General features: G+C 32.7%; 1 protein-coding gene across 2 annotated transcripts in view; it reads left to right on the top strand.

Moving 5' to 3' along the window:
• Positions 1–4,617: 4,617 nt before the first annotated feature.
• LOC142337183 (uncharacterized) overlaps positions 4,618–15,196 on the top strand; it is a 160,466-nt gene continuing 149,887 nt past the window's right edge. For both annotated transcript variants that reach the window (XM_075386302.1, XM_075386300.1), the window contains exon 1: positions 4,618–4,802. In XM_075386302.1, coding sequence (XP_075242417.1) covers positions 4,714–4,802 — 89 coding nt within the window. In that variant the 5' untranslated portion in view covers positions 4,618–4,713. The remainder of the gene's footprint in view (positions 4,803–15,196) is intronic.

The raw sequence follows: 15,196 nt of genomic DNA, 5'->3' as shown, positions 1-15,196 counted from the left end.
AAATATAACCTCATTTCTCCTCCAATTTTCCAATAAAGTGGACCACTTTTATCCAAATAAAACCTTATAAATAATTGATTAACAAACATCTGCGAAATTTCCTTTTTACATTGAAAGCTTCCAAAACTAACATTATTCCATGTGTGTTTTAAACAACAACGCACAGATTTGTTTTCAGCAATGTTTTCGTTTTCTTCTTGCTTTCCCATTTTTTGTCTCAAATAGTTTCACGTTGTGAGCTTTACATATTTCAGTTTAATATTCTGAACTTTGTTTATGGTAAATTTGTAAATTAGTTGAAGCGCAATTTGCCATACTATAGTCTTGGACGAATTTTTCGAACGTTTTTTTTTCTAAAAAAGCAAGTTTTTACGTTTCAAATTTGACAACATTTTAAAATTACAAAAGTCAATCTTGACACAGAAAAGTGAAAATCATCAGTTTAAAATTTGACCAGTTTATGCTGGCAATATATGACTTTACGGTTTGATTTAATTTTATAATTTAATTAATATTATGTACTTAATACCAGAATTGCCGAAGTTAAGCGTTGTTATATAGAATTTGCTGACTTCACTCACGCTTATCATATGAACAAACTATGGACAAGAAGACAGAAAAAGTTTTAAATTCTGGATCTGCTAGTCAATTTAAAAGACTTTTTGCCAGCAATCGACGCAAAAAAATTCAAAACGAAGACTTCGAGCTAGAAATTATCGACAAACAATCACCAGTAAAATCTCATAACATTGAGAGAACAATAACTGGTACAAATTTTGGCCTTTATTTAATTTATTGCGTCCAGAAGGTAGAAGAAAGCAGAGTTAACATTTCACTTTTACGCTGGTTGGTTCAAAAACGGTCATTGAAGCCAATTGATATTGATACTGTAGATGTTTTCGGACGTACAGCGTTACATTATTGCGTCATTCTGGGCAAGCAGAGTTTCTTTTCTGTTATTTTTGATCGGTGTTCAGCTTTCACGATGACTTGTAAAGACAGTTTTGGCTTGAGTGCTTTACATTATGGGATTTTGCTGAATTGCTTTGAGGTGGTGGAGTCAATAGCGGTACAGTAAGTATTTTTAGATTATCAGTGAAACGAAACTTTGAATATCTAGATGATATCATGATGGTAACACTGATAAGAAAACTTTAACAAATGTAATAAAATAACCGGCAACAACCTTGTATTTCAAAAATTAAGGTGTAAATCATTACATTCCCGGGTTGACCCCATAATTCAAAAAGTTATAATATTACAACTTCATATTATGGCGTCTATGAAAAGTTGTAGTCATAGAACTTTCATGAAAAGGAGTTCTATGGAATTGAATTTTCTTGAAAATTTTTTTTACATCATGAAAAGGAGGGAAATAGTATGTTTCAAAAAACTAACTTGAAAAAAAAATGAAAAATTGAGTCTTAAGCGAACAGAGAATTATGAAAAAGTTGTAGTCATAGAACTTCCAGACCTTTTGAAAACATGTCGCGATATAAGGATTATTATGTTAATAAGATTATTCCGATTATTATATTAATTGAAATTATCATATTAATTACAATACTGATACTCTGATTATTTTATTTCACATTTGAAAGCATGTAGATATCTAACCTTAGAGTTATATTCAAAAAAAATTACATGTTTACTTCAAAAAAAAAGATATAAAGCTTAACCATATCTTGTTAGACCCTGTTATCGCCGACCGTTATCTCCAAGATTTCTTAAGCCAGAAATGCTGGTGTTCTTACTAAATTTTGCATATATCCGGCTTCCAAGAGTTTTGCAAAATTTTCATAATTCCGTTTAAATGTTTTCCTACTTATCCATACGTCTTGTAATTCACTTTTAACATAATGTCTAGACCTTCCAAGAGTTTTGCAAGAGAACCATATTAAATCAGAAGAAAAACTTGAAAATTGACATAGAGTGATATCCAAAAATTGCTAACAACATAAACAAACTGAAATAACTCAAAGAAAGAAATAGCACGTTTAAAACAAACAAAAATAAATTTAAACAAACAAATAAACCCAAACAAGAGCATACGAGGGCAGGCAGTTGCGTGTTAGGCGGCTCTGAAAATGGACTATTACCGAAATTGAACCAGTATCTCCTAATTGCAAGCCTAGTTTGCAAACCAATGCACCAATTGAACTTAAGTTCTCAAACATGGCATCGCTCATTTTTTTCTTGTTTCCAGCTTGTCTCATTCTCGTCAACCCATTCTCTCATTCTTATCCACCTAAGCTCATGAACAATTTATATTAGGTTGTTCTCTCTCAAACTTTGAAGAGGGTGAACACAAAGGTGCAATAATAGGCACGAGAGCAACCAAGATAGATGTGCATAATTTAAAAAAGTTAAAGAAATAAAAATGTATTTTCATCCATCATTACAGCTTACAAAATTGCTAGCACTTGATCAAAGTTTTAAATTCAGCCAGATCCTTTGACGATCTCAAAATAGTTAAAGAATTGAATTTCTTATAACGATCACAAGTGGTCATTTGATCAATCCAGTTAACACCCATTCTGCTTCAAAAATTTAAAAAAAAAAACAGCATTACGTACTTTTATCAACGGTTTTCGTAGAGCAAATGGTCATCTTGTGCAGTTCTTGAAAAGTTTCTTCAAAAAAATTGCGGAAATTGCTATTTAGCACCCACGTGGTTGTGCTCACGCTGAATTTCATCAAAGGCTCATTGTAATTCCAGAAAAATTTCTATGGTGAAACGATTGATGGCTCATTGCCACTTTTTCTCTGATCATAGGAAATCCATCGGTATAACATCTCTGATTTCTACTGGATCAGATAAAATCCATGAACACTGATTCGGAGCCGTGAAAAAAAGTTATTTTTTGTGTCCAATCGTAAAATGGTATTTTGTCAACATCCAATTTTTTCCTGTGCTTCTTTCGCTCTCCTGCCATAAATTGAACCTGTAAGCGATTGCTGAAGATCAAGCCATTGCTTACCAGGAGTGTAGCAGTAGTGTAAAATCACTTTGTGTAACTGAAGCATAAAAATGGTGCGATAGAAGTGTAAATTCACTTTGTGTAACAGAACCATAAAAATTTTTAGCCAAGAGAAAGCATTTCTATGAAATTCATGTGATCCAACCTTGGGATTCATATAAAACCCCAGCCGGGACTACTTGGCAAACAGCTATTATTAACGAGTATATAGGTGGTCTCTTGTCTTTCATTTCCGTCGAACCAAATCGCAAGTGACAGGCGCAAGTGCAAGTGACAACGGTGACAAGTGCAAGTATATATATATATATATATATATATATGTGTGTGTGTATTTGTGTGTGTGTACGTGTGTGCGTGTGTGAGGGTGTGTGTGTGTGTTATTAGAAATATATATATATATATATATATATATATATATATATATATGTGTGTGTGTGTGTGTGTGCACTTGCACTTGATACTGTTATCTGCGATTTGGTTTGACTGAAATGACAGAAAAACGACATAACAAAAAAAAATTGTACAAAAGTCTCTCTGTTGACTAATATTGGCTAAAAAATGACAATACTAAGATTGGCATTGCGAATATTATGGCTCTATGGAAGTTTTGTACGTAAATTAGGTCTTGCGTGTTTAATTAAAAAACGCCACTTAAAGCTAAATAAAGGCTAATTTGCGGAAAGTAGTTTCAAAAGATTGGTATGCTAAGACAAGTTTTGTGCTACAAGGCAATAAAAAGTGTTGCTAACAAGTTTTGTGCTCGTAGAAACCTGCAACATTTTTACTATTTGTGAGTCATGCACTACCTTGCGACATATAACTTGTCACAGTTCATCTATGGATGACCTCACTAGCGGTTAATCTCTTTATTTATTTACCTCTATTTATCACCTAGGTTCAATTACGTTGAAAATTTTATATGAAAATCTGAAAAAAAAGTAAACACTCCTCATTAACGCTGCATAACATGAGCATCCAACTTTTTTTTAAAAAGCCAGAAACTTTTTCGGTGAAAAGGTGCCCCTTAGAAAAAACAAAAATCCTATTATGTATAATTTAAGAGTAGAGGGATATTGTATCTTTGAAACCTATTATTTTGTTAATTTGAAAAAGAACGTTGAAATAAAAGCCTATGTAAAATTAGGAGAAACTTGACATACAAGAATACCGTTTTCACGATGATTTAATCTGTTTAGATTCAAAATCATAAAAATATTTTTAAGAAATGCTCCTTACTACAGCGCAAAACTAACGCAAACTATTTAAAATCTAAAATTTTTTCCTCAACAACTAATATGAGAGATAAAATTTATAAAGATTGATATAGATTGATGAAACACTTCACTATGTTTGTATATCGCGCGGAAATTGTAACCGAAGTCGCAATTTTATCTTAACTTGTGGGGCAACCACCGCGACTAACTATAAAATTGATTTTTATCCTTCGCCAATCTTAGTTAAGCCAATTCAGCTAAGAAAGAATCACATATGTTAACAGTGGATAACGTTTAGACAAATGCAATAAATTTGTGGCACACATTCTTGCGTTCAGAAGGTAGAAGAAAGTAGAGTTAACATTTCACTTTTACGCTGGTTGGTTCGAAAACGGTCATTGAAGCCAATTGATATTGATACTGTAGATGTTTTCGGACGTACAGCGTTACATTATTGCGTCATTCTGGGCAAGCAGAGTTTCTTTTCTGTTATTTTTGATCGGTGTTCAGCTTTCACGATGACTTGTAAAGACAATTTTGGCTTGAGTGCTTTACATTATGGGATTTTGCTGAATTGCTTTGAGGTGGTGGAGTCAATAGCGGTACAGTAAGTATTTTTAGATTCTCAGTGAAACTAAACTTTGAATATCTAGATGATATCATGATGGTAACACTGATGAGAAAACTGTAACATATGTAAAAAAAAATAACCGGCAACAACTTTGCATTCAAAAATTAAGGTGTAAATCATTACATTACCTAGACCTTTTGAAGTCATGTCGCGATATTCAGATTATTATGTTAATAGGATTATTCCGATTATTATATTAATTAAAATTATCATATTAATTACAAAACTGATACCCTGATTTTTTTATTTCACATTTGAAAGCATGTAGATATCTAATCTTAGAGTTATTTTCAAAAAAAATTACAGGTTTACTTCAAAAAAAAGATATAAAGCTTAACCATATCTTGTTAGACCCTGTTATCGCCGACCGTTATCTCCAAGATTTCTTAAGCCAGAAATGCTGGTGTTCTTACTAAATTTTGCATATATCCGGCTGCCAAGAGTTTTGCAATATTTTCATAATTCCGTTTAAATGTTTTCCTACTTATCCATACGTCTTGTAATTCACTTTTAACATAATGTCTAGACCTTCCAAGAGTTTTGCAAGAGAACCATATTAAATCAGAAGGAAAACTTGAAAATTGACATAGAGTGATATCCAAAAATTGCTAACAACATAAACAAACTGAAATAACTCAAAGAAAGAAATAGCACGTTTAAAACAAACAAAAATAAATTTAAACAAACAAATAAACCCAAACAAGAGCATACGAGGGCAGGCAGTTGCGTGTTAGGCGGCTCTGAAAAAGGACTATTACTGAAATTGAACCAGTATCTCCTAACTGCAAGCCTAGTTTGCAAACCAATGCAACAACTGAACTTAAGTTCTCAAACATGGCATCGCTCATATTTTTCTTGTTTCCAGCTTGTCTCATTCTCGTCAACCCATTCTCTCATTCTTATCCACCTAAGCTCATGCACAATTTATATTAGGTTGTTCTCTCTCAAACTTTGAAGAGGGTGAACACAAAGGAGCAATAATAGGCAAACGAGAGCAACCAAGATAGATGTACATAATTTAAAAAAGTTAAAGAAATAAAAATGTATTTTCATCCATCATTACAGCTTACAAAGTTGCTAGCACTTGATCAAAGTTTTAAATTCAGCCAGATCCTTTGACGATCTCAAAATAGTTAAAAAATTGAACTTCTTATAACGATCACAAGTGGTCATTTGATCAATTCAGTTAACACCCATTCTGCTTCAAAAAATTAAAAAAAACAGCATTACGTACTTTTATCAACGGTTTTCGTAGAGCAAATGGTCATCTTGTGCAGTTCTTGAAAAGTTTCTTAAAAAAAATTGTGGAAATTGCTATTTAGCACCCACGTGGTTGTGCTCACGCTGAATTTCATCAAAGGCTCATTGTAATTCCAGAAAAATTTCTATGGTGAAACGATTGATGGCTCATTGCCACTTTTTCTCTGATCATAGGAAATCCATCGGTATAACATCTCTGATTTCTACTGGATCAGATAAAATCCATGAACACTGATTCGGAGCCGTGAAAAAAAGTTAGTTTTTGTGTCCAATCGTATAATGGTATTTTGTCAACATCCAATTTTTTCCTATGCTTCTTTCGCTCTCCTGCTATAAATTGAACCTGTAAGTGATTGCTGAAGATCAAGCCATTGTGTATCAGGAGTGTAGCAGTAGTGTAAAATCACTTTTTGTAACCGAAGCATAAAAATGGTGCAATAGAAGTGTAAATTCACTTTGTGTAACAGAACCATAAAAATTTTGAGCCAATAGAAAGCATTTCTATGAAATTCATGTGATCCAACCTTGGGATTCATTGAAAACCCCAGCCCGGACTACTTGGCAAACAGCTGTTATTAACGAGTATATAGGTGGTCTTTTGTCTTTCATTTCCGTCGAACCAAATCGCACGTGACAGGCGCAAGTGCAAGTGACAACGGTGACAAGTGCAAGTATATATATATATATATATATATATATATATATATATATATATATATATATATATATATTTATATATATATATATATGTGTGTGTGTGTGTGTGTGTGTGTGTGTGTGTTCGTGTGTGCGTGTGTGAGGGTATGTGTGTGTGTGTGTGTGTGTTATTAGAAATATATATATATATATATATATATATATATGTGCACTTGCACTTGATACTGTTATCTGCGATTTGGTTTGACTGAAATGACAGAAAAACGACATAACTAAAAAAAATTGTACAAAAGTCTCTCTGTTGACTAATATTGGCTAAAAAATGACAATACTAAGATTGGCATTGCGAATATTATGGCTCTATGGAAGTTTTGTACGTAAATTAGGTCTTGCGTGTTTAATTAAAAAACGCCACTTAAAGCTAAATAAAGGCTAATTTGCGGAAAGTAGTTTCAAAAGATTGGTATGCTAAGACAAGTTTTGTGCTACAAGGCAATAAAAAGTGTTGCTAACAAGTTTTGTGCTCGTAGAAACCTGCAACATTTTTACTATTTGTGAGTCATGCACTACCTTGCGAGATATTACTTGTCACAGTTCATCTATGGATGGCCTCACTAGCGGTTAATCTCTTTAATTATTTAGCTCTATTTATCACCTAGGTTCAATTACGTTGAAAATTTTATATGAAAATCTGAAAAAAAAGTAAACACTCCTCATTAACGCTGCATAACATGAGCATCCAACTTTTTTTTAAAAAGCCAGAAACTTTTTCGGTGAAAAGGTGCCCCTTAGAAAAAACAAAAATCCTATTATGTATAATTTAAGCGTAGAGGGATATTGTATCTTTGAAACCTATTATTTTGTCAATTTGAAAAAGAACGTTGAAATAAAAGCCTATGTAAAATTAGGAGAAACTTGACATACAAGAATACCGTTTTCACGATAACTTAATCTGTTTAGATTCAAAATCATAAAAATATTTTTAAGAAATGCTCCTTACTACAGCGCAAAACTAACGCAAACTATTTAAAATCTAAAATTTTTTTCCTCAACAACTAATATGAGAGATAAAATTTATAAAGATTGATATAGATTGATGAAACACTTCACTATGTTTGTATATCGCGCGGAAATTGTAACCGAAGTCGCAATTTTATCTTAACTTGCGGGGCAACCACCGCGACTAACTAAAATTGATTTTTATCCTTCGCCAATCTTAGTTAAACCAATTCAGCTAAGAAAGAGTCACATATGTTAACAGTGGATAACGTTTAGACAAATGCAACAAATTTGTGGCACACATTCTTGGACAACATAACTAATCAGAAAATAATTTAAACAAATACTTAATGAGCTTAAAACTGAGTATAATTAACGTATTTTACGGTGTCAGGACAAATTACCCAATGCCAAAATACCCAATGTGACAAAACACCCAAAATATACCCAATATTTTATTCTGACGTTGAAACTATCAGAACGATTATTTAGCATAATATTTAGTTAGTGCGTTTGGCCATGCCTCGCGGGCCATGGCCATGCCTCAGCGGCCCGTGGGACTTGGTATGAAACTATCACAACCAAACATGGGATTAAACTAGCAACTTAATTGCGGGAAAACATGTTTGTAAATTTGAGAGCTAATTTGTAATCGGATTATTGTTCCGAACCCCACTTTAGTGGGGAGGGAGGAACTATATACTCAGCTGGGGTTTTTTTGTTCAGTCAATTTCGGCCGACCGATATATTCATAGTAGAGAATTGTGAGTGGTAACATTAAAAAGCCCGTCCAGCGTAGAATACGGAGTTACAAAGATTTTTTCTATTTTCGTGTTTTATAGGGAGTTATCGAGGTTTAAAGTTTTGTGAACATTCGACTGTTTTTGTTCACATTTTCAGTAATTTTTGCTAAAATTTGGCACACTTTCGCTAATTAAATTCAAAATAAATTAAAATTTTTAACGGCAGATTGTTGTTGTTACCATTAGAAACAGAATAGCGTTGCTGAATTGTTTGATTGAAGTTTTTTCTGGCTAAAATTTCTGATAAAACTTTCAAAATTCAAACTTTTTTCATCAAAAATGGCACAAAATATGCTTTTTTGGTCCACTTTGTTAAATTCTGCTAAACTTAGTGACCTTGAAGCCTTTAAACAGACTCCCTTATCTCAAAAAGAGCGCTATTTATAATTAGGCGCCGTATGAAGGTCTTCTGGAATTAACATCTTTCCGTTTTTTGTGGATTTAACTCGATAATTGTACAAAATGCAACTTTTTTTTCAATGTTTGATGAATTCCACTCAACAATTGGTCTAATTCGTAAATACTTGGAACACTTGGTAGGTTTGCTGGGTGCGCGATAAAATTCGGGAGAGGTTGGATAATATCATGGATTCTTAGAATCAGACACTTTTTGGTTTTTATTTTGATGCTGCCTTTTTTCAAAACATTTTTGCTTTTGTTTTTCTTAATGTTAATCATTGACAATACTCAAGGCTCGTTAATGATAGCTCCAATTTACGTAAATTTGAGGCCAAATGGAGATACAGTTTGTTTTCAGAGAACCAAAGGGTTTTTATGGCTTTGAGGAAGAGTTTTACTAAAATTTAACTGAATTCTTGTATTTTGCCCTCAATTGTTATTCTTTCGTCAGTCTGATATTTAAGTTTAACCACTCAAAAACCTAAAATTCTTCCTATGAAGATGCAGGTTAATTTTTTCTATTCATTCCGTTGATACCTAATGTCTCTTATGTTATTGAATGTATTTGTTTTAAGGAAATATCTCTGATTTTTTGAACTTGTCTATTTTTTATATTATTTTAGTGAACAATTTGCTTATTCTCAGTAAGTACGGGAGACACTTTCCTCTTTACCGCATAAAAACTAATTTTGTGGCCACTTGTTTTAATAGCAGGTTTTCTTGCTTTTGGCACTACGAGTTTTCATACAAAATTTTCTGATTTTTGTGCATAATTGCCCATTTTTGCTGTTGTTTTTGATTCTTTTGTAAATTGTCACATTTGTTAACAATCTAACTGCAAAAACTTTACAACATTTGAAATAAAACAAAACTTTTGTTTGCATAACATATGGTTTGAAGGGCTGCGACACCGTTCTCTTGCAGAAATTGGTAGAGATTTTTATTTTGCCCTTTATTTGTTGTTAATTTTTGTTGTCATAGGGCAAATATTGTGTAGTTAAAGGTCTCAGTGGCCAACTATAGATAAATAAGTGAACTTAAATAACTGATATAGGTAAATAACTAATGGTTGTTTCGACTTTCGAAATAAATTTCTTAAAAAAAAGAGTAATAGTATTCCTCAACTTAAATATTTTGTTCTGGTATGCGTTTTTTATCTTATTTTACAATGTTGTATCATTTTCGTAAATTAGCCTCATTATTTAGAGCTTTTTTAATGTTTTGTTGAATCATACCAAAAGTTTTCTGTTGCTTAAACTTTTTAATTGATGTTTAATAGGGCTTAAACAATTTGTTTCAGAAGAATTTTGTGAAGATTAGATACTTTTCAGTTTTCGTGGTTCTTTTTGTTGTCATTTTGTGATAGTCGCTTTACAAAAAGATGTTATGATGATCAAAAGAGACGCAAATGATGATGTTATATTCTCGCGGTTAATATCTTATAAAATTAATGGCTTCAAAACTGTGGTTTCTTGAAGTTAATCGTGAAACTTATTTGTTCAGCTGTTATTTAATGTTATTTTATAGTCTTATGATTTAGTCTCATTAATAGCAGTTGCAATGAGTTTTCCGAGTAGTTGCAAGACAAACTATTTATCCTTTTAGTCGAAAGCTTTTCTTGGCTATGAATTTTGATAATATATGTTTTTATTAAAAAAAGAGATAGATTTTTGAGATCTGCCAATTTTATTTCTGTTAAACCGTAGCTAAGCATCTCTATACACAAGTCACATCATTTATTTTTCAAAAAAAATTTCTCTTCATAACTGTTTTATTTTCTTCAAATGGTCTTTCTTCTTGGAACAACCAGTTTTCATAAAACCAATTTTCGTGATTTTTGCAAGTTTGCCCCTTTTTTGTAGGTTTTTGTTTTCTTTTCACAGTATCACAATAATGGGCGTCATTTGACTTACAAATGTTGTCACCTGCAAAAAATGCAAACGAAGATCTTTAATGTTTTTAGTGATCAGCTTAATATTTAAATGGTTGGGAGGACATCGTTTTCGTGCATAATTTTTCCGTGCAAAATATTCGTTTTTGCCTGTATTTGTCGTTCTTTTTGTAGTCGTATGACATATCCTGGATAATGAAAGGCCTTAATTGGTCTCTATTGAGGTATAATAGACTCTCTCAATTGTTTCATTTGATGTGTAATGTTTCTAATCAGTTCGAATTATATTCTTTTTAAAAAAAAACAATGTTTTAATAAACTTTTGCCGCTTTTACCCTTTTCTAGTCGACTTGCTGCCAAGTCGCATTGAGGAAAAGTCCCATATTTTGTTCCAAAAAGTACCGGTTAATCTTCTTAGTATAAATTTTATCTGATGCCATTTTGATTTGGTTATTAGTGGTTTTCAAAAAACGGTCAAGGAGTTTTTGTCGTAATTAATACTTGTAACTCTTTGATTTTTATTGCCGTCCTTTCTGGTATTCACATTATGGTAGCCACAGGTCTCATAGGCCCTCTAGAGTAGATTGTTTAATTCTTTTAGTAGTTTGTTGAACGATATGTTGATATGTTAATTTTTTTATCTCTTCCACATTTGGTAGACAATTAAGTGAAAAATGTAGATGAGCAGGGTCGGAACTTAATGTGCAAACGCACACTACCAAGCCTCCTTGTTGAACGAAAAGATCAAAGTTAATAAATTGGGTATAATGGCATTGGGTATTTTGGCACATTGGGTATTTTGGCATTGGGTATTTTGTCATTTAACCGTATTTTACTATTGCACAAGAACCAATTTAGAACCAATTGAAAAACTAAATTTCTGTATGAGCAATGATTGAAATCAAATCTGCCGTCTGTTTTTAACCTCAATTAGTATATAAAAATGCGAAGGATGTCGAGGTAATTAATAATCAATTGGTAATGAATTATCCTTTAATTAAACGACAGATAAGAAACTATACTGGACAACGGTGAGAGTGGGGCCGGGAAACACGAAAAATGCTGTCAAAAATAGGCTTTGTGTATAATGAACTCGAAAACTCTCTCGTGTGAAATAACACAATTTTTTCACACACGATTTTTTTATGTGATCGAATGACATTTACTTTAACGCTTGATGCAAATTTGACATTCTTTCCATTACTTCCAGAATTCTCCGAACCTACTCATAAACGTCATAAAGTGACAGAGAGAATCATAAAAAGCCTGCAAAACATATCGGAGCAAACTTTGCCTGATTTTTATTTTGAAAAAAAGTGATAAGGCACAGTAATGACGAGAATGAGAACACAAGACACGACCTTAGCAATTAGGTGTAGTTTGCTTGACTGAATCTTGAGGTTTTTGTTTTTCTTTCCAGAATAAAGGAGTTGGCAATATCAGTTGACAGTGAGCCTCTATGTTTATCTGGGAGAATTTCCCCTCTAATGCTGGCTTGTAATCTCAAATTCGAAGAACGAATGTACAAAATAAAGGTATTATCATTCACTATCAGTTTATGAGAATTTGACTGTTATTGTTTTCCGATATTAAATCAAGAGATTAGGAAAAAAACATTAAGTCTGCTGGAAGATGATCCACAATGCGAATGAAACTCGTGTTGCCCTATTACCTTTGTTAATTGCAATTTTGGCCTAATTTGTTGTTCCTGAAACTCCTTAGATATTTTACCGCTTTGTATCATATAAAATGTTTTGTATATTGCATGACTGCTAAGATATTATTAATGACTTTAGGTATGTGTTGGACTGTGTAACTTGTATCATGTCTTTCATGAAGTGCAGATTCCGACTAGGGGTAGAAAAATGAGATATCGTCTTGACGCTTATTATTCTTACCCAGGAGCTTCTTCTTTCCTTGGGGTACAGTACCAGACTTAGAGATACTTGGAAGCAGCTGGACAGTTAACAATGGGAGTCCATTGGGGTGAACCAGGGAGTTTTCCTGAACAGTGTCCTCTTCAGACCACAAAGTGACAGACATGATTCATTAATGTGCGTGTAGTAAGAGTCATCTCACAACTCGTTACCGAAATAGTGTCATAGTTACTAACTTTTTTACCTTTTTTCTCATTTAAACATTTAAGCCGAGAAGAAAGACAATGATTTCGTGCGCCCAAAAAACTGAACTGCGATCTGAGCCAGGGCCACCAAGACAATGTGGACAGTGCTCTGATAAAACCGCTTCTACCCCAAAAGTTTTTGAAAACAGTTAACTGATCAGAGGTCATTTCAACTGGGACTTCAGCCTCGGTAACTTATGTCGGCTTCATCGTCTCCTACTAACTGTTCTAGTTTTCTAATACTGATTTTTTGGAGTGCAAATAGGCATCTAAAATGCAAGTGTATATTTGCATTAAACGTGTTGCGTGGACAATTTGTTAATAAATTGAGTCTAATTCTTCATAATGACATTATTTGACAGTCAGTCAAGACTTGTTGATAAGGCTTTGTTTGGTGTTCCCAGACCTAGGGTCGATAAGTCCAGGTTGATTCGAAAGCATAATGGAGAGTAATATCTCCCCTACTTGAGATCTAGTCTCATTAAAATACAGTCCTCGGCTAAAATTGTCCACGGAAAGACCGTTCTCGGCCAAAATGAGCTTGAGGAATAACTCTACCGAGTGTAGATTTAAAAAAAATTACAAACTAACGAGTGTTTAAACAAGTGAACCTAAATAACTGATATAGGTAAATAACTAATGATTGTTTCGACTTTCGAAATAAATTTCTTAAAAAAAGAGTAATAGTATTCCTCAACTTAAATATTTTTTTTCTTCTGGTTTTTGATTTAGAGCTCATTTAAATGTTTTGTTGAATCATACCCGAAGTTTTTTTGTTGCTTAAATCTTTTAATTGATGTCATCAGGGCTTAAACAATTTGTTTCAGAAGAATTTTGTACAGTTTAGATACTTTTCAGTTTTCGTGGTTCTTTTTGTTGTCATTTTGTGAGAGTCGTTTTACAAAAAGATGTTATGATGATCAAAAGAGACGCAAATTAAGACGTTATATTCTCGCGGTTAATATCTTATAAATTTAATGGCTTCAAAACTGTGGTTTCTAGAAGTTAATCGTGAAACTTATTTGTTCAGCTTGTATTTAATGTTATTTTATAGTCTTATGATTTGGTCTCATTAATAGCAGTCGCAATGAGTTTTCCGAGTAGTTGCAAGACAAACTATTTATCCTTTTAGTCGAAAGCTTTTGTTGGCTATGAATTTTTATAATATATGTTTTTATTTAAAAAAAAGAGATAGATTTTTGAGATCTGCCAACTTTATTTCTGTTAAACCGTAGCTAAGCATCTCTATATAGAATTCACATCATTTATTTTTCAAATTAAAATTTGCTCTTCATAACTGTTTTTTTTTCGTCAAATGGTCTTTCTTCTTGGAACAACCAGTTTTCATAAAACCAATTTTTGTGATTTTTGCAAGTTTGCCCCTTTTTTGTAGGTTTTTGTTTTCTTTTCACAGTATCACAATAATGGGCGTCATTTGACTTACAAATGTTGTCACCTGCAAAAAATGCAAACGAAGATCTTTAATGTTTTTAGTGATCAGCTTAATATTTAAATGGTTGGGAGGACATCGTTTTCGTGCATAATTTTTCGTGCAAAATATTCGTTTTTGCCTGTATTTGTCGTTCTTTTTGTAGTCGTATGACATATCCTGGATAATGAAAGGCCTTAGTTGGTCTCTATTGAGGTATAAAAGACTCTCTCAATTGTTTCATTTGATGTGTAATGTTTCTAATCAGTTCGAATTATATTCTTTGTAAAAAAACAATGTTTTAATAAACTTCTGCCGCTTTTGCCCTTTTCTAGTCGACTTGCTGCCAAGTCGCATTGAGGAAAAGTCCCATATTTTGTTCCAAAAAGTACCAGTTAATCTTCTTAGTATAAATTTTATCTGATGCTATTTTGATTTGGTTATTAGTGGTTTTCAAAAAACGGTCAAGGAGTTTTTGTCGTAATTAATACTTGTAACTCTTTGATTTTTATTGCCGTCCTTTCTGGTATTCACATTATGGTAGCCACAGGTCTCATAGGCCCTCTAGAGTAAATTGTTTAATTCTTTTAATAGTTTGTTGAACGATATGTTGATATGTTAATTTTTTTATCTCTTCCACATTTGGTAGACAATTAAGTGAAAAATGTAGATGAGCGGGGTCGGAACTTAATGTGCAAACGCACATTACCGAGCGTCCTTGTTGAACGAAAAGATCAAAGGGAGTAAATTGGGTATAATGGCATTGGGTATTTTGGCACATTGGGTATTTTGGCATTGGGTATTTTGTCA

The sequence above is a fragment of the Convolutriloba macropyga genome, chromosome 3 (genome assembly GCF_964194025.1).
Source record: "Convolutriloba macropyga chromosome 3, txConMacr16.3, whole genome shotgun sequence".
NCBI lineage: Eukaryota > Metazoa > Xenacoelomorpha > Acoela > Convolutidae > Convolutriloba > Convolutriloba macropyga.
Note: the sequence above shows the minus strand (reverse complement) of the source record. Positions and strands in the feature narration are given on the sequence as shown.